Source organism: Oryctolagus cuniculus, chromosome 12 (genome assembly GCF_964237555.1).
Source record: "Oryctolagus cuniculus chromosome 12, mOryCun1.1, whole genome shotgun sequence".
NCBI lineage: Eukaryota > Metazoa > Chordata > Mammalia > Lagomorpha > Leporidae > Oryctolagus > Oryctolagus cuniculus.
The window spans coordinates 107390239-107409676 of NC_091443.1; the positions used below are offsets into that span (position 1 = coordinate 107390239).

At 49.4% G+C, this 19438-nt stretch overlaps 1 protein-coding gene across 6 annotated transcripts in view; it reads right to left on the reverse strand.

Annotated features, from left to right (window-relative positions):
* SCAPER (S-phase cyclin A associated protein in the ER) overlaps nt 1-17959 on the reverse strand; it is a 439677-nt gene extending 421718 nt beyond the window's left edge. For 3 of the 6 annotated variants that reach the window (XM_070054632.1, XM_070054633.1, XM_051834596.2), the window contains exons 1-2: nt 17842-17878; nt 14268-14349 (exon numbers count right to left, since the gene is read on the reverse strand). Coding sequence is in view for 1 of the 6 variants with exons in the window: in XM_051834593.2 (XP_051690553.2) it covers nt 7432-7475 (44 nt within the window). In the remaining 5 variants the exon portion in view is untranslated. Of the gene's footprint in view, nt 1-7431; nt 7568-7909; nt 8058-14267; nt 14350-17841 lie in introns of those variants that run through there. The other 3 variants (XM_070054635.1, XM_051834595.2, XM_051834593.2) reach the window with 2 other exon arrangements.
* Nucleotides 17960-19438: the final 1479 nt, after the last annotated feature.

Here is a 19438-nt window from a genome sequence, read left to right on the forward strand (position 1 = left end):
CTCTCACACGGGTGCAGACCTGAGTACTTGAGCCGTCTTCCACTGCTTTCCCAGGTGCATTAGCAGGGAGCTGGATGGGAAGTGGAGCAGCTGGGGCTCGAACCAAAGCCTGTATGGGATGCCAGTGTCACAGGCAGAAGCTTTACCCACTACGCTACAACACCAGCCCCCTTCAACCTACAATCCATACACACTCTCTCTCCAATTCTTTATCTTTATTTATCTATATATCTATATGAAGTAATATTTACCTATCCATCTTGAAGTAATATTTATCCCAACTGTGTGAAATGTATTGTTAATATTTCTTTCTCTATTCTATTTCAGTTTTTCAGATGTTTGTTTACTCGAAAGACAACAAAGATATTTCATCTGCTGGTTCACTCTCCAAATGCCAGAAACAGCCGGGCCTGGGCCAGGCTACAGCCAGAAGGCTGGAACACAAACGGGTCTCCGTGTGGGTGCAGGGACCCAAGTACTGAGCACCACCGGCCGCCTCCCAGGCCGCACAAGAACCTGGGCTCAGAAGTAGAGCCAGGATTGAACTTCGGCACTCTGATGTGGAGCGCACGTCTGCAGTGCTGCACCAGACACCTACCCCTATTTCTTCTTTTAAAAGCTGTTCTGGCCAGCGCCGCGGCTCACTAGGCTAATCCTCCGCCTAGCGGCGCCGGCACACCGGGTTCTAGTCCCGGTCGGGGCGCCGGATTCTGTCCCGGTTGCCCCTCTTCCAGGCCAGCCCTCTGCTGTGGCCAGGGAGTGCAGTGGAGGATGGCCCAGGTGCTTGGGCCCTGCACCCCATGGGAGACCAGGAAAAGCACCTGGCTCCTGGCTCCTGCCATCGGATCAGCGCGGTGCGCCGGCCGCAGCGCGCCGGCCGCGGCGGCCATTGGAGGGTGAACCAACGGCAAAGGAAGACCTTTCTCTCTGTCTCTCTCTCTCACTGTCCACTCTGCCTGTCCAAAAAAAAAAAAAAAAAAAAGCTGTTCTGACAGAACAGACTCAAATTAAGTAAGAAAAATAGGAAAATACCCTTAACAACTGTCATGAACTGAGATTTTTGCAGAATATGTTACCAATTACACAAGGCTCTACACAGGACAGACCTTAACTTTCAGGGAAGCCCTAACTTATAACACGGCCAAACTTCTCAAATCCAGAGCAGAGCAAACGGAACACCTGGGGCAGGAAGCTGCCAGGAACAATGGCCCGACCCTGTGAGAGAGCCAACTTGTTCCTCGGAAAGGCGCCTGCATCACCCGCGCTGTCAGACAGATGTGCTCCTGTGAAAAGCACCACTGCGAATGTCAACAGTGTCTACTCAAACACTTACCAACTGCCACAGCAGCGTTATCTGCAACAGCCAGCAGGTGGAGACCACCCCAGCGTCTACAATCATAGACACTACGGTGTACGCAGACAAAGGAGTGCTACCCCTCGCGGGGACCAGTGTGAGGACGACACCGCACGGACGACTGTGAACGCACCACGCGAAGCCAGAGAAGCCAGTGACGAACACCATACGGCGCAGCAGTGCCCATAAGTGAGATCCAGGACAGTCAAACCACACAGGAAGACAATCATCACTGGTTGCTCAGCCCTCCGCTCCCTTCTCCAGGTCCCTCCAGGTTAAGAAAGGCCCTAGGGCCTTTGGTCCCGGGGGAGGTAGGACCCAGGCCACCACAGCCTCCCAAGGCTTTAGTTACCACAGGAGTCTTGAGGCCCGTTTCCCAGCACAGCACCTCTTGAGTGATGTCAGGGTGAAGAGGGCGTGAGTGAGTGTAGTGTGGCCGGAGGAGGAACCCGAGCTCGCAGGCGGGCAGGTGGATTTGTGAAGGGAGAGGACCAGAAAGAGAACTGGGACTTGATGCTAGGGGCCTGGCTGGGTCAGGATTGGTGAGGTGGACATGCAAAGGGACGACAGCTGATCACAGGAACCACAAGTACGGTGGTGCGCTCCCCTCACCTTCCCTACCCTACCCACAGCAACTCAATCCCTGCCCAGAACCCGGAACCTCCCGGGAGTGCTCCCTCTCGGCAGCCAGCCTCCCACCCAGGGAATTCCAAGACCTTTGCTAGGTGGTGAGCTTGGGAGCCTGGGGCTCTGTTATCTGCCTCCTCTACCCTCTTTCCTGACTCCATCCCAGACCATTTAAGTCCAGGGAGGAGGCATAAGACCTTAACAAATGCTAGCTTATTGTTTCAAAAAAAAAAAAAAAAGCGAGTGGGGAAGGGTGGTGAAATGTTCTAAAATTCTCTATGGTGACGGCTGCACAGCTCTGAGAATGTACAAAGACCATTTTTAAATGGATGAACTACAGTGTATATAAACTGCATTGCAGGAAAGCTGCTGTTTTTTCATGGTTCATCCCATCTCTGCTCAGCCAGCACCTGCTTAACCAGGCCTTCCCAAGCAACCTCTTTAAACCGCAACCTTCCCAAAACCTGTGGAAGCTCTAAAGGGAATTCTTCAAGCTGAAACAAAAAGATGCTAACAAAATAAGAATATATGAAAATACCGGAAGGGTAAGAATATGGTCAAATTCAGTATACTCTAATACTGTAATGGAATAAAAATCACTTTTAACTCCAATGTAAAAGTTAAAAGACAAAAGCTTTAAAAACAACTGTACGTACAACCATTTGGTAAAGGATACACAATTTACAAAGGAGATACTATGCAGGAATAATGTAAAATGAGGGGTAAAGAGAAGTTACAACATAGTTTTCATATGCTCTGAAATAGGTTATAACTGGGACCGGCACTGTGGCACAGCGGGTTAAAGCTGCAGCCTGCAGTGCCAGCATCCCATATGGGTGCCGGTTCGAGTTTCAGCTGCTCCACTTCTGATCCAGCTCCCTGATAATGTTCCTGCGAAAGCAGTGGAAGATGGCCCAAGTCCTTGAGCCCTTGCACCCATGTGGGAGACCCAGAAGAACCTCCTGGCTCCTGGCTTTGGCCTGGCCCAAAGACAATTAAAATGGGTGTCAGTAAATCACTGCCTACCAATAATTATGTTAAAGGTAAACTAATTAAATTCACTAATCGAAAGACAGAGTGGCTGAACAGATTAGAAAAAACCAAGACCCAACTGTCCTGCCTAGAGGATACTCCTGTTAGTTTCAAGATACACATAAGCTCAAAGTCCAGGGGTGAGGAAGGACACCACCAAAGGGTAACCAGAGACAGCAACAGTGGCTATGCTTCCATCACACGAAACAGATGGAAAGCCGAAAACTGGCACAATGCAGAAGTCATCAAGAGCCTTCACCTGTGGACACATGGGCACTCAACAGCAGAGCACCGAAGTACACACAGCAAGTACTAAGCAACAACAATACAACAGGGGCAGAGACGTCCAACAAGGAACAGATCCCCAGATAAATCCGCACGGAAAACAGCGCACCTCGGCAAGGGGCCTGTCTTCACTTGTTCTCTGAGCTGTAAGAGCATGCCTGAGACAGGGTCGTTTACAAGGCAAAGGGGCAGGCATTGTGGTGCAGTGGGTTAAGCCATGGCCTGGATGCCTGCGTGCCAGATCAGCGTCTGGGTGTCAGTCCCACCTTTGCTTCCAATCCAGCTTCCTGCTAACGTGTACACGTGACGGCTCAAGTACATGATCCCTGCCACACACAAGCTTCAGCCTGGCCCAGTCTGGGCTACTGTGGGCATTTGGGGGGTGAATGTGCAGATGGAAGATATCTCTTTCTCTCTCTCTTTCTCTCTCTTTCTCCCCCACTCGCTCTCTGTCACCCTGCCTTTCACATAAATACAAATTAAATAAGTAAACTTCTGTAAAAAGGCACATATAAGGAGGAGAGGCTTATCTGACTCATGGTTCTGAAGGCCGGGGAGTGCGAGACGTGGCAGCTGTTCAGGTGAGGGCTCCCAGAGCACCAGCGACGTGCAGGGCATCACACGGCCCGACGGGCGCGGACGGCAGCACCGCACCGGCTTCATTAACGGATCGCGACAGATCCATTAATCCACGCCAGAGCCCTCGTGCCTTAAAAACCTCTTACAGGTCCCACTTGGTTCCAACTCTTCATACTTCTAACACGCATTTTGGTGGTGACATTCAAACCACAGCAGGACCTAACAGATACCTGCACAGCAACCATGCACCAACACACTTAGTTACTTACAAGAAACAGCTAAATTCCTAGAAACATCAACCTACCAAGACTGAACCATGAAGAACGTGAAATCTGGCTAGATCAGTAACACTGACACTGAATCAGTCATCAAAAAACCAACAAAGAACAGCCCAGGACCTGACGGCTTAACTCGTGAATTCTACCAAACATTTAAGAAAGAATAAACGCACTCCTTCTCAACTCTTCTCAAAAACTGAAGCGGAGGGGGCCGGCACTGTGGCACAGCGGGTAAAACCACTGCCCGCAAGCCAGCACCCCATGTGTGTGCCACTTCGAGTCCTGGCTGCTCTACTTTGGATCCAGCACCCTGCTAATGCGCCTGGGAAAGCAGCAAAGATGGCCCACGTTCTTGAGCTCCTGCACCCACTTGGGAGACCTGGATGAAGCTCCTGGCTACTAGCTTGAGCCTGGCCCAGCCCTAGCTGTTGCGGCCATTTGGGAAGTCAATCAGCGGATGGAAGATCTCTCTCTCCCTCTCTCCCTCTCTCTCCCTCTCTCCCCCTCTCTCCTGACTCTACCTTTCAAATAAAATTTTTTTTTAAATATTTATTTATTTGAGAGGTAGAGTTACAAACAGAGAGAGAGGGAGAGACAGAGAGAGGTCTTTCTTGTGCTGGTTCACTCCCCAAATACCTGCAACAGCCTGAATTGGGCCGATCTGAAGCCAAGAGCCAGAAGTGTCTTCTGGATCTCCCACATGGGTGCAGGAGCCCAAGCACTTGGGTCATTCTCCACTACTCTCCCAGGCCATAGCACAGAGCTTCATCAGAGAGGAGAGCCGAGACACAAATCGATGCCTATATGGGATGCTGGTGCGGCGGGCGGAGGCCTACTATGCCACAGCACCAGCCCTCTCAAATAAATGTAAAAAGTCAAAAACCGAAGAGGAGAAAACACTTCCAAATCATTTTATGAGACCAACATTACCCTGATACCAAAGCCGGCCATGAACATCTCAACAGAAGAACACTGCAAGGCAGTATCACTGAACCCAAGACTTCTCAGGCACCAATAAATTCAACAGCTTAGGAAAAAGGACCACACACCCCGACCACGGGATCTGTAACAGGGACACAGAATGGTCCGGCATACATACACCAAAATCTGTGACGCACCACATTAACATAACAAAGGCTAAAAATCATACGGTCTTCTGCATCAATGCAAAAACGCACTTGGCGAACTCCACACCCTTTTGTGATAAAAACTCTCAAAATTAAGAACAAAACGGATGTACCTCAACAGAATGAATGTCATATATGACAACCCCACAGCTAATGGCATATGCTAGAAGCTTTGCTCCAAGCCTGGGAACCAGACAGAAGCTGCCCAGTCTCACCAGTTCTACTCAATATGGTACTAGAAGTCCAAGCCAGAGCAGTTAGTCTCTGAGAAAGGAAAAAAAAAATTTTTAAAGCATCCAAATTGGAGAGGAGGAAGTAAAACTGTGTTAAGATGGCGTGATCTTATATTTAAGACACTACAGGTGAACAATGCTTCGACAGCCACGGGGGTGGGGGCCCACATCTTGTATCAGAGGGTGCCAGTGAGGATCCCCGATACTCCACACTTCTGATCCAGTTTCCTGCCGATGCACCTGGGAGGAAGCAGATTATAGCCAAAGGCTTGGGGGGGTGATGGAAGGAGTTCCTGGCTCTGGCTGCTGGACATATTCAGGGGATTGAACCAAAGACAGAAGATCGATCTGTCTCTCCCTGTCACTCTACCTCTCAAATAAATAAATAAATCTTAAAAAAAAAAAAAAAAAAAAAAAAAAAAAAAAAAAAACCTGTGGCTGGCTCTGTGGCGCAGCAGGTTAAAGTCCTGGCCTGTAGTCCCAGCATCCCATATGTGCACCAGTTCTAGTCCCAGCTGCTCTACTTCCAATCCTGCTCTCTGCTATGGTCTGGGAAAGCAAAGGAAGATGGTCCAAGTGCTTGGGCCCCTGCACCCAGGTGGGAGACCTGGAAAAAGCTCCTGGCTTCGGATCAGCTCAGCTCTGGCCACTGCAGCCATTTGAGGAGTGAACCAGCAGATGGAAGACCTCTTTCTCTACCTCTGTCTTTAACTCTTTCAAATAAATAAATAAATCTTTTAAATAATAATAATAAAAGAGTGCATCAAACTTAAAAGAAAGTGCGTAACAAAGAAACAATGGAATGAAGAGACAACATACAGAAAGGGAGAAAACATCTATAAAGGTATCTGTGTTAAGACAAGTTTTTTTTAAATATTTTATTTTATTTATTTGAGTTACAGAGAGAGGTAGAGACAGAGAGAGAAGTCTTCCATCCGCTGGTTCACTCCCCAAATGGCCGCAACAGCCAGAGCTGCGCCTATCTGGAGCCAGGAGCCAGGAGCCAGGAGCCAGGAGCCAGGAGCCAGGAGCCAGGAGCCAGGAGCTTCTTTCGGGTCTCCCACGTGGGTACAGGGGCCCAATGACTTGGGCCATCTTCTGCTGCTTTCCCAGGCCATTGCAGAGAGCTGGATCGGAGGAGGAGCAACCGAGACCAGAACCAGCACCCATATGGGATGCTGGCACTTCAGGCCAGGGCTTTAACCTGCTGTGCCACAGCACCAGCCCCTAAGACAAATAATATTCTTAAAACTTAGTATTAAGAAAACAAAAACCTTGAGGCCTTATTGTGGCACAGTGGGTTAAGCTACTGCTTGAGAAACCAGCATCCCATATCAGAGTGCTGGTTTGAGTCCTAGCTGCTCTGTTTCTGAGCTAGCTTCCTGCAAACGCACCTGGAATAGTAGTAGCAGATGGCCTAAGTACTTGGGTCCCTGCCACCCATGTGGGAGACCCAGATAAAGCTCTGGGTTTCTGGCTTCAGCCTGGCCCGACCATAGCCATTGCAACCATATGGGGAGTGAACCAGTAGATGGTTCTACCCTGCCTTCAAATACATGTCTTTTAAAAAAAAAAAAATTTTTTTTTAAATGGACAAACAACCTAAATAGACATTTCTCAAAGGAAAACACACAAATGGCCGACAGGTATATGACAAAATTCTCAGTCTCGTTAGTTATCTCACACATGCTGAACTAAGACGGAAGACAAGAGTTCATGAGGATGTAGAGAAAACGGAGTTTGGCACACTGTTGGTGGGAACACACATTAGGACAGCTACTGTGGCAAACAGTGTGACAGTTCCTCGAAGCATTAAAAACAGAATGACCCTATGGCCCAGCAACCCCGCTTGTGGCTACTGGACCCAAAGAAATGCAAAGAGCGCCTCCCAGCGCTGTCTGTGCTCCCACACTCACTGCTGCAGATTCACAATCGAGATACAGAACCAGCCTGAGTCCATCAGGCGATGATGGGATAAAGGACACTCCTGTGTCCAGGAAACTGCTCAGTCTCGTCACTCCTAACAGAACAGATGAAGCCGGAGGACATGAGCTAAGGGAAATAAGCCAGAAAGAGAAACACTGTATGATCTCACTCTGTGTAGGCTCTAAAGTCAAACTCACAGAAGCAGGGGGGTGCAGAAATGAGGACACGTTGGTTACATGGTGTAAAGTTTCAGTCAGGAGCTAAGGCCCAGCTACTACGCAGCGTGGTGACTACAGCTAATTGCAACACCCAGCACACTTCAAAATGGCTAAGAGATTAGATCTGAAATATTCCCATCACACAAAAAGACTGACATGCCAATACACCTAATTTAATCATTTTACAGTGTACACGCGTATCAAAACAGCATGCTGTACACCACAAATAATTTGTACTTGTCAGTTACACCTTACTGAAGTCGGGTGGAGGACCTGCCACCCTTCCATCCTCACGCCCCTCCAGTGCGGCACCTGTAGGGATCACCACCGGCCAGCCTGTCTCCCCCGACGAGAACGCAAGCCCCAGGACTTCCTTTGCCTTGTTACCCCCGCAGACCTGGAAGACAGAACAGTGCCCAGCCGGGAGCAGGAAGCCAATAGAGATGCGTTGGCTAGTGAACGCAGCCCATGCCACAGAATCTTTGCTCACCTTGTCCCTCTCATCCTCCACATATTCAAAGCCAACCAAGTTTCCAAGGTTGCCTTTACAGGCTGTCTTCCTGAGGCCTACTGTTAGGAATTCTCCCACCACCCCAGCTGCACCAAGTGTGACAGGGTGGAAAGAACAGTCACTGGGGGCAGCCACGACACGTCAACTTGCTACTTGTCTAACCTCTTTGAGTATCAGTATTCTCATGAATAACAGCGAAAGCTAACTATTTCCCCAAGAGAAATAAAAACACATTTTTCTCACAAAGACCTATATAGCTTTATCTGTAACAGTTCAAAACTGGGAACAACCCAAACATCCATCAACAGGAGACCAACCAACCAAACTACAGTGTAACAGTATATCCATGTAAGAGACCACTACTCAGGGGGCCGGCGCTGTGGCATAGCAGATAAAGCCACCACCCGCAGTGCCAGCATCCCTTATGGGTGCCAGTTCAAGTCCCGACTGCCCCACTTCCAATCCAGCTCTCTGTTGTGGCCTGGGAAAGCAGTAGAAGATGGCCCAAGTGCTTGTGCCCCTTAACCCATTTGGAGACCCAGAAGAAGTTCCTGGCTTCTGCCTTTGGATCAGCACAGCTGTGGCCGTTGAGGCTATCTGGGGAGTGAACCAACAGATGGAAGATCTCTCTCTCTCTGCCTCTGTCTCTCTGTAACTCTGCCTTTCAAATAAATAAATAAATCTTTTTAAAAAATCAACAAAGAAATATGATGAGTTGAAGTATGCTATAGATCCAATGGACTTCAGACATTCACAGAACATTCCATGCCACAGCTGCAGAAGACAAATTTTTCATCAGCATACTGAATATTCTCTAGAACAGACTATATTTTATGTCACAAAATAAGCCTAAACAAATTTTTTAAAAATTAAAATCATATATCTTTTGTGACCAACCACAACGGAATACAACTAGAAATCAACAACAAAAGAAATCAGAACTTAAACAAATACCTGGAGACTGAACAATGCTACAGAACAAATAATGGGTCACTGAGGAAATCAAAGTGGAAACTTAAAAATTTATTTGCATAGATGAGAATGGACACATAACATATAAAAACTTATGTGATACATCAAAAGAAATACTACATGTAAATGTATAATAAGCCCCCATATAAAAAAAAGTTCAAATAAATAAGCAAATGACACGTCTCAAAGACCCACAAAAGAACAAACCAAGCCCAAAATTAGTGAAGGAGATAAATAACAAAGATCAGAGCAAAAATAAAGTTAAGTTGAAGAAAATGAAAAGTTGGGGATTTTTTTCAGAAGATAAACAAAACTGTCAGACACCTAGACTGCATTCCAGCTCCTGGTTGCAGCCCAGACCCAACCCTGGCCACTGCAGGTGTTTGGGGAGTGAACCAGCAAATGGAAGTCCTTCTCTCTCTCTCTCCACCCCCACCAGTGTCTCTGCCTGGCAAAGAAAGAAAGAACAGAGAATTCGAGCCAGTCCCAAAGGGACAAATACCATATGTTCTCCCTGATCTGCAAGAACAATACAACACCTAAAACAGAATCTGCAGAAGTGAAATTGACACCTTGAGAAGGGACGGCCTGAGTTGCCCTGGTCTTGACTGTCAAGGAACAGTTCTGTCTTTTGTTTTATTTTTTTTCTCTTCATACAATTTGTTGAATTCACTACTTAACATAGAGTTAATCATATGTGTAATAAAGTCAATTGAAAATGGATCTCAGTAAGAAATAAGAGTGGGAACAAGAGAGAGAGAAGGAAGTTTGTAACTGTAAAGCTGTATAGTTCTGCATACATTCCTAAGGATTTACTTCTAAGGGTACAGTTTAAAATTTTGTCATGGAAAATGCCCTAAATAGCACTCTGAACTCAGAATCAGCCCTTGAGGCATTCAGATCTGGCAAAAACCCCATGAGAGCATTTCAGGCATGGAAAGCTAAGACACTGTGGCAAAAAAAAAAAATGGCCTACATGAAAGATCTCTGTGAGTGAGATCTCGGCGGAAAGAAGGGGCCATCAAAGAAGGAGGCACCTTTCTCTGAAGGGAAGAGAGAAGTTGTGCTTATGGCCCTGTCTAAATACAGAGTGTGTAGACTCAAAAGGCTTCCACAGCCTTGGCAGCTCATAACAAGAGCCTCGGGTGATCACTTACATTATAAGTAAGAGTGTCAATCGTCAAATCAACAACAGGAGTCACTGTGCACTTGCTCCCATGTAGGATCTCTGTCCTTAATGAGTTGTACTATGAGAATTAATGATAAAACTTGTCTTCAAACAGTACTTTATACTTTGTGTGTCTGTGTGGGTACAAACTTGAAATCTTTAATTAGTACAGAGTTGGTCTTCTGTACATAAAGATAATTAAAAATAAATCTTAATGAAAAATGGGAAGGGAGAAGGAGTAGGAGGTGGGATGGGAGGTGGGGTGGGAGGGTGGGTATAGGAGGAAGAACTGCTATATTCCAAAAGCTGTACCTATGAAATTTATATTTATTAAATAAAAGTTTTCTTTAAAAATTTTAAAATTTAAACTTTTAAAAAATTTTTCATGGGACCCCAAATCTCATTCAGCTGAATGGTAAAAAATGCCATCTTAAGTGTTAAAGTGACCATATAAATAGGATCAAGTGTGGGATAATTATAATAGAATTAAAAGGAGAGAATGTTCCAACACAGGAAGCAGTCCACACAGTAAACTCACAGAATGACAACTGCTTTAAGTAACACTCTGACCTCAGAATAAGTCCTTAAGGCTTCCTGGACTGGCTGAAAAGTCCATTAAAGCATTTCAGGCATGGAAAGCCACCCAAGCAAAAATATTCTACATGAAGGATCTCTGTGAGTGAGATCCCAATGGAAAGAAGTGGCCATCTCTGAAGGGAGAAGACAACTTCCACTTTGCTTATGGCCTTGTCTAAATACTGACAGAGTTTGTGGATCAAAAGGCTTCCATAGCTAGGCAGCTCATGTCAAGAGCCTCAGGTGGTCACTGACATCATACATAAGAGTATTAATTATTAAATTAACAACAGGAGTCACTGTATACTAACTCCCCATGCAGGACTTCTGTCCTCAATGAGTTGTATTATGAGAGTTCACTGTAAAACTAGTTAGTTCTCAAACTGTGTGTGTGTGTGTAAATTTTTGAAATCTTCACTTCATATAGAGTTGGTCTTCTGGGTATAAAGTTAAGTTGAAAATGAATCTTGGGGCCAGCACTGTGGTGTAACAGGTAAAGCCGCTGTCTGCAGTGCCGGCATCCCATGTACGTGCCAGTTCAAGTCCCAGCTGCTCCACTTCCCTCCAACTCTGCTATGGCCTGGGAAAGCCAATGGTCCAAGTCCTTGGCTCCTCTAAGGAGACCTGGAAGAACCTCCTGGCTCCTGGCTTTGGATTGGCACAGCTCTGGCTGCTGTGGCCATTTGGGGAGTGAAACAGTGGATAGAAGACCCCCCTCCCTCCCTCTCTCCCTCCCTCTCTCTCCGTAACTCTGTCTTTCAAATAAATCAATATTATTTAAAAATGAAAAGAAAATGAGTCTTAATGGAGAATGGTACGGGGAGGGGGGTAGGAGGGAGGCTATGGTGAGAAGAATAACTATATTCCCAAAGTTGTACATATGAAATCTGTATTACCTAAAAAAAATTAATTAAAAAATAAAAATAAACATTTAAATGAAAAAAAAAAGAGAACTCAGAAATAAAACCATGGATCTAGAGCTAATTATTCTTGCAAAGACACCAAGGACAGACAGTGCAGTCTCCTGAACAAATGTGCTGGGAAACCTGGATAGCCAGGCGCAGCAGACTGAGCGCTGACCCTGTACGTCACCACACACAAAAGTAGCTTCAGCACGCATCAAACATCTGAACATTAGACCCGCAGAAGAAAACGTAAGAGAAACACCTTAAGACTTCAGTTATAAGCAATGATTTTTTTTTTTGGCTAAAACCCCAAAAACGCAGGCAACAAAAACAAGAGAAATGGGATTATATTACATTAAGAAGCTTCTGCACAGCAAAGAAACAATCAACAGAGTGAAGAAAACCGAAAGAATGGGAGAAAAATCTGCCAACTATTCACTTGATAAAAGATTGATATCCAGAATATATATAGGGGTCAGTGCTATGGCACAACGGGTTAATGCCCAGGCCTGAAGCGCCAGCATCCCATATGGGCACCTGTTCGAGACCCAGCTGCTCCACTTCCTATCCAGCTCTCTGCTATGCCTGGGAGAGCAGTAGAAGATGGCCCAAGTCCTTGGGCCCCTGCACTCAGGCAGGAGATCCGGAAGAAGCTCCTGGCTCCTGGCTTCGGATCAGCTCAGCTCCAGTAGTTGCAGCCAGTTGGGGAGTGAACCATCAGATGGAAGACCCCTCTGTCTGTGTGTGTGTGTGTGTGTGTGTATAACTTTCAAATAAAAAATAAATCTTTAAAAAAAAAACAGAATATATAAAGAACTCAGAAGAGTTAACAAAAATTATTTAATCCAATATTAAAATGGGCAAATGATCTGAACAGACATTTCACTAAAAACGAAACACATCTGGTTGACAAATACTTGAAAAAATGATAAGTATCATTAGACATCAGAAAAATCAAAGGACAATGAGACATCATCTCACCTCAGACAAAAAGGCGATCACTGAACACATCAAAAAAATAACAAATGCTGGAGAGAATATAGAGAAAAAGGAACTCTTACACACTCTGTGGGAGTGGCAGTAGTATAGCCATATGGAGGACAGTATGGAGTTTCCCTAAAATCTAAAACGGGGGGGATGGCATTGTGGCATCCCACATGGGTGCCAGTTCAAGACCCAGCTGCTCCACTTCCAAACCAGCTCCCTACTAATGTGCCTAGGAAAGCAGAGGAAGATGACCCAAGCCCTTCAGCCCCTGCCCCCACAGAGGGGTCCCAGAAGTAGCTCCTGGCTACTGGCTTCAGACTGGCCCAGCTCCAGCCATCACAACCATCTGAGGAATGAACCAGAAGATGGAAGATAATCTCTCTCTCTCTCTCTCTCTCTCTCTCTCTCTCTCTCTCTCCCTCTCTATATAAACTCTTTCAAATAAATGAATAAATCTTTAAAAAAAAAAAAGCTTAAACTGTACCTACCATGATCTAGCCACCCCTCTTCTGTGTATATAGTAGCCAAAGGGCATGAAATCAGCATTATTAAAAAGATGCCTGCACTGCCAATGTTTACTGCAACATTACTCACAACAGCCCTGACACAGAATCAATCTAGAATGGATAAAGAAAATCCAGTACACATACACAATGTAGCAGCATTTAGCCATAAACAAGGAAATCCTCATTTGCAACAAAATGGATGGAAGTGGAGGACATTATGGGAAGTGCAATAAACAAGATACACAAACACAACAAGTGTTCTCTGTCCTACAAAGAAAGTTCATTTGCATGTAGGAGACTTCGTCCTGAGGTCACTGGAAAGAAAGAGGCTGGACAGTGGGTGCCACATCAGACGTCCTATTGCTCCACAGAACAGTCGGGTGCCTGGAGTTCACAATAACCTAAAGAACTAGAGTGTCTCCTGGTATCTGGTGGCTAGGATAAAAACTAGAAGTGAGGAGCTCAAATGCTCCAGAAATAAAGCAACAAGGAGATGGAAATGCCAGCTGCCATGACTTGATCAGTACACACCACCTCATGAACATGCGCAAGCATCCCACGTTAATCAAGAAATGTACAGTGGCCAGTGCTATGGCTCAGTAGGCTAAGCCTCCACCTGCAGCACCAGCATCCCATATGGGTGCCAGTTTGAGGCCCTGCTGCTCCTCTTCTGATCCAGCTCTCTGCTGTGGCCTGGGAAAGCAGTAGAAGATGGCCCAAAGGCCTGGGCCCCTGCACCCACTTGGGAGACCCGGAAGAAGCTCCTGGCTCCTGGCTTTGGATCAGCCCAGCTTTGGCCTTTGCAGCCATTTGGGGAGTGAACCACAGCATGGAAGACTTCTCTCTCTGCCTCTCAAATAAATATATCTTAAAAAAAAAAAAAAAAAGGTAGAAAACTTAATGCAGGGATAGGTGTTTGGCTCAGTGATTAAAACACTACTGGGGGAGGGGGCACAGCGTTGTGGCACAGAAGGTTAAACTACCATCTGCAGTGCTGGCTTCCCACGAGGACGCCAGTTTGAGTCCCAGCTGCTCTGCTTCTGATCCAGCTCCATGCCAGTGCACCTGGGAAGGAAGCAGAGGTTGCCCTGAGTGTTTGGGTCCCAGCATCCACATGGGAGACCTGGAAGAGGCTCCTGGCTTTGGTCTGGCCCAGCCCTGGCCATTGAAGCCATCTGGGGAGTAAACCAGTGGATGGAAGCACTGTGTATGTGTGTGTGTGTGTGTCTATCTTTCTGTAACTCTGACTCTCAAAATAAATAAAAATAAGTCTTTTTTTTTAAAAAAAAAAAAAGGTAACTTCCATCTTGTATAAGCTAATCTCTTTGGGGGGGGCACTCCGTGATTGCAGATTAGCCTACACCCCTAAATAACATACCAAGTCTTAACAATTCTGCCTCCTAAATAAACCCAGAAAACACAAATCAGCTGTGTCTGAGCCATCACCATCTCGAGTCTAAATTACTGCAGCCTCTGCAACACCAACGACCAACATCCCCAAAACCACCTGCAGGTGAGGGAAAGCAGAGAGAGGGAGACAGGGAGACAGGAAAACAGGGAGACAGGGGAGGGAGGAGGAAGGGGAGGAAGGGGAGGAGGGGGGGAAGGAAGGGGAGGAGGGGGGGAGGAAGGGGAGGAAGGGGAGGAGGGGGGGAGGAAGGGGAGGAGGGGGGGAGGGGGGAGAGAGGGAGGGAGGGAGGGAGAGAGGGAGAGAGGGAGAGAGAGAGAGAGAGAGAGAGAGAGAGAGAATATATCTTCCTTCCACTGGCTCACTCCCCAAATGGCTGCAAACAGCCAGGTCTGGCCTTGGCTAAAGCCTAGAGCCAGGGACTCCACCCTTGGCCTTCACATGCGTGGCATAACTAAGAAACTGGATTGGAAGGGGCCGGCGCTGTGGCGCAGTGGGTTAACGCCCTGGCCTGAAGCGCGGGCGTCCCATATGGGTGCCGGTTTGAGGCCCGGCAGTTCCACTTCCGATCCAGCTCTCTGCTATGGCCTGGGAAAGCAGAAGATGGCCCAACTCCTTGGGCCCCTGCACCCGTGTGTTCTTGGCTCCTGGCTTCGGATCAGCACAGCTCCGGCTGTTGCAGCAATCTGGGGATTGAACCATCGGATGGAAGACCTACCTCCCTCCCTCCCTCCCTCTCTTTGTATAACTCTTTCAAATAAATAAGTAAATCTTTACACAAACAAACAAAAAACTGGATTGGAGGCAGAACAGCAGGACTCCCAACCGCTCCTGCGACATGGGACGCCAATGTCGCAAAAGACAATTTAATCACTGAACACCAGCCCCTCACACATCATGAAGATGCAGGATGCGTTAGGCCTGCTTCTGACGCGGCATCACAGAAGTGGTAGTTCTGATATTTGCTGGGGGAAGAGAGGCCAAAGAGCCCTCTCCCCATTCCACGACATAAGCACACGGCCAGAAAGCACCATCTGTGAAGCAGAAAGCAGGCCCTTTCCAAACAGACTGCTGGCATCACGTTCCTGGACTTCCCAGACTCCAGACTGTGAGAAACAAACTGCTATTGTCTGCACCCAACCTAAAGCATTTCCTTGTAGCGGCCCAACTGGACTAAGACACATGGAGGTCTGTACACAGCTCAAGGGAGAGGGAGAAAGAAGAACCAAGTGTCTGCCGACGGCTGTGAGTCATTCACTGCTATCAACAAACCTATCAGGTGGGTAATATTATCTCTCTTCTACAGAGAAAACCAAGGTTCAGAAAAATTGGGCACAGGCCAAGTGGCGGAACTGGGATTCAAACCGTCCTACTCATCAAATCACACTTCTTCCTCCATGATGCTAAAAATTGACTGATTAAAATCTTTAATTCCCCAGTGGATATTATTCAAATCATTTCAATATGTGGCATAAATCAACCTACACCTGAGACATTTTGGGGAAGTCACAGTCAACGGAAAAAGACGAGAGGTAGAAGCACCAATTTAGGGGGCCGGCGCTGTGGGCTCAGCCTCTGCCTGCGACCCCTGCATCCCATATGGGCACTGGTTTGTACCCCAGCTGCACCTCTTCGGATCCAGCTCTCTGCTGTGGCCTGGGAAGGCAGTGGAGGATGGCCCAAATGCTTGGGCCCCTGCACCCACGTGGAGACCTGGAGGAAGCCCCTGTTTCCTGGCTTTGAATTAGCTTAGCTCTGACCATTGTGGCCATCTGGGGAGTGAACCAGTATATGGAAGACCTTTCTGTCTCTGACCTAACTCTGCCTCTCAAATAAATAAATATCTTAAAAAAAAAAAAAAAGCACCAACTTGGGCCAGACTGAGCTAGTGGGCAGAAAGCTGAATTTCAGATTTACCACCCACAAAGCAGTGATCCAAGTCTCAGCTTGCACATTCATAAAATGATCATTTCCCACCCCTGTACCTCAGATTATTTAGGACAATGAAAATGCGATGCTGATGAAATCAATCAGTACAGAAAACAAATTACAGGGGCAAGCACTTGGCCTAGAGGTTAAGCCCCGGGTTAGGACGCCCATATCCGGTATCTGAGTCCCTGGGCTCCACGCCTGCTTCAGGTGGGGTTCTCTGCTAATGCAGACCCTGGGAGCCGGTGGTGACGGCTCAAGTAACTGGGTCCCTGGTACCCATGGGGAAAATCTGGGCTGAGTGAGTCCCCAGGCAGCTGGGGCGGGATCCAGCAGGTGCCAGACAGTGCACTCTCCCTCCTTTCTTTCTCTCTCAGATGAATAAGGAAAAATTCAACCAAACGAAACAAATTATGATACATACAAGTAATTACTGCCTATCCCGCGAGATGACTTCGGGGAATAGTTATTTATTTCCATGGAAAACAACGGGGCGGAGAAGAGATCCGACCCACAAGCAGCAGGAAGCGGCTCCATCTCAGCGGGAGCCACCGGACAGCAGCAGGTGCACCTCCAAGGGGGCAAGTCTCTGCTCGCTTTCCAACAACCCCGGCCCTGCCTGGGGCCCGTCCTCGATTCTCGCCAGGTGCCCTGCGCGGGACCGGCCGGAGGCGCGCCCAGGTGCGAGGCCCCGGGCAAACCGCACCCTCCCGGGCTGCAATGGAGAGCCCACTCCCGCCCCCGCTTCCCGGGGCGCAGTCTGGCCGCTGGAGCACTCAGAAGAGGACGATGGCCATCACCTGTCAAGGCAAAGGAGGGGCCGGCGGCTCCCACGGACGCCCTCTTGCAGAAGCCTCGGCCGGGGCCGCCCCCTGAGGGGCGGTCAGGCAGCGCCCACCCACCCCAGCCCCGGCGGGTGCGCGGGGGTCCCTCATCGCCCACGCCACGCAGGCCCAGACGCGCCCCAACCGCGCCCCTCAGGCTCCCGAGCGGACCCCTGGGCGCGGGCGAGCGGCCGCGGCTCCCCTCCCCCAGCGACGATCCCCGTCTCCCTCCCACCCCACCGCCGCCGTCCCGCACGCCCAGGTGAGGGGAGGCAGTGGCAGGGCGCACCCCGCCGCCATTTTGTCCCCCCGGCCCCCGCAACGCTTCTCCCCGGCCGGCGCCCCGGCCCGGGCCCGCCCGGATCTGCGCAACGCGCGCCCCTCGCGGACACTCACCCCCGGCCGCCCGGCGTAGTTCGGGGCGGCTCCGAGCGTCCCGCCGGGAAAGGGGCGGGGCGGGGCGGGGCGGCCGCGGAGGGGCGGGGCGGCTCCGGACGCGCCACGTGACCGCGGCCCCGGCCGCCGGCGCGCAGGCGCAGCGTGTTTCGCGCCGCCGGGGCGCCGAGGCGGGAGGTGGGGGCGTGGGGCTGGCTCCCGGCGCGCGCCCCGCGGCGGCTCTGGAGCGGCTGCCCTCCTCCGACGGCCGGTTTGGGCCACACTGGCCTGTCCCTTGAATGCGGGCTCCTCCCTCGGCCTGCGTTATCGCCACAGACGCCAGATTGCAGGGGCGGAAGCCGCTTGGCCTCCGCCGCGGCGTTATGGGGTCCCTCGGTACCGGGGCCTTCGCACAGTGCGCGAACGCGGAATGCATTCGGTACTTGACGGGTATTTGGGTCACTGGAACAAAATCGGAGGCAGCGCGGACCGTAGCTAGGAGAGGAGCGTGCCCTCCGGCGGCAGACAGGCCGTGCACCCAGCCCTGCGGCTGCGCCCCACGGCAGCCCGCCGCGCGGGAATTTCCACGGCTTCGTAGAAGACAGCCGGGCCTGGTCCTCCTACAGCCGCCCCCGAAACGGCTTCCAGCCTCGCCCGCCTCGGAGTCTTCCTCTCACCCCGCCAGACTCCGTCTTTTCTCTCCCTTTCAGACCTGCCCGTCCGAGCTGCCCTTCTCTGATTATTTCTTTTTTTTTTTTTTTTTTTTTTTTTTGACAGGCAGAGTGGACAGTGAGAGAGAGAGACAGAGAGAAAGGTCTTCCTTTGCCGTTGGTTCACCCTCCAATGGCCGCCGCGGCCAGTGCACCGCGCTGATCCGATGGCAGGAGCCAGGTGCTTCCCCTGGTCTCCCATGGGGTGCAGGGCCCAAGCACCTGGGCCATCCTCCACTGCACTCCCTGGCCACAGCAGAGAGCTGGCCTGGAAGAGGAGTAACCGGGACAGAATCCGGCGCCCCGACTGGGACTAGAACCCGGTGTGCCGGCGCCGCAAGGCGGAGGATTAGCCTAGTGAGCCGCGGCGCCGGCCCTCTGATGATTTCTAAATGAGGACGTCTCCAGGCCCTTGGCTGGCCGCTCTCTGCGTTCTGCCCAGCCACCCCCGCAGAAACCAGTCCCCCGCAGGTCACCGCGGGTGTCTCCACCGCGGAGCCTGTGGACACGGTCTTCACGAGCGGACCCAGTGCCCCTGCCTTCGCTGCGCCCACCTGCAGCCCGGGGAATGCTGCCTTGCCTCACGTGTTCACTCTTTTTTCACACCTCTGTCTCTAACCACTCCCTCTCCATCTCCCGAAGTCTCATCTTGCTCCTCGTGTCCCTGAAGTGCTGATACCTGTTGGGGATAGATGCACACTCTTTTCCCAGGGCACACGCCATGTGATTACTGAGTTACTTCAGTTAGCATCCTTACGCTCGCCCTGATTTCTGCTCCTGTAACCTGGGTTTGCACTGGGCATTTCCACTTGGATCTCTCAAAACTCAAGATGACCAAAAAAAAAAAAAAAAAAAAAACCTCCTCTTTCTTAGATACATATAAAACTGCCTAATTGAGAGATAACACA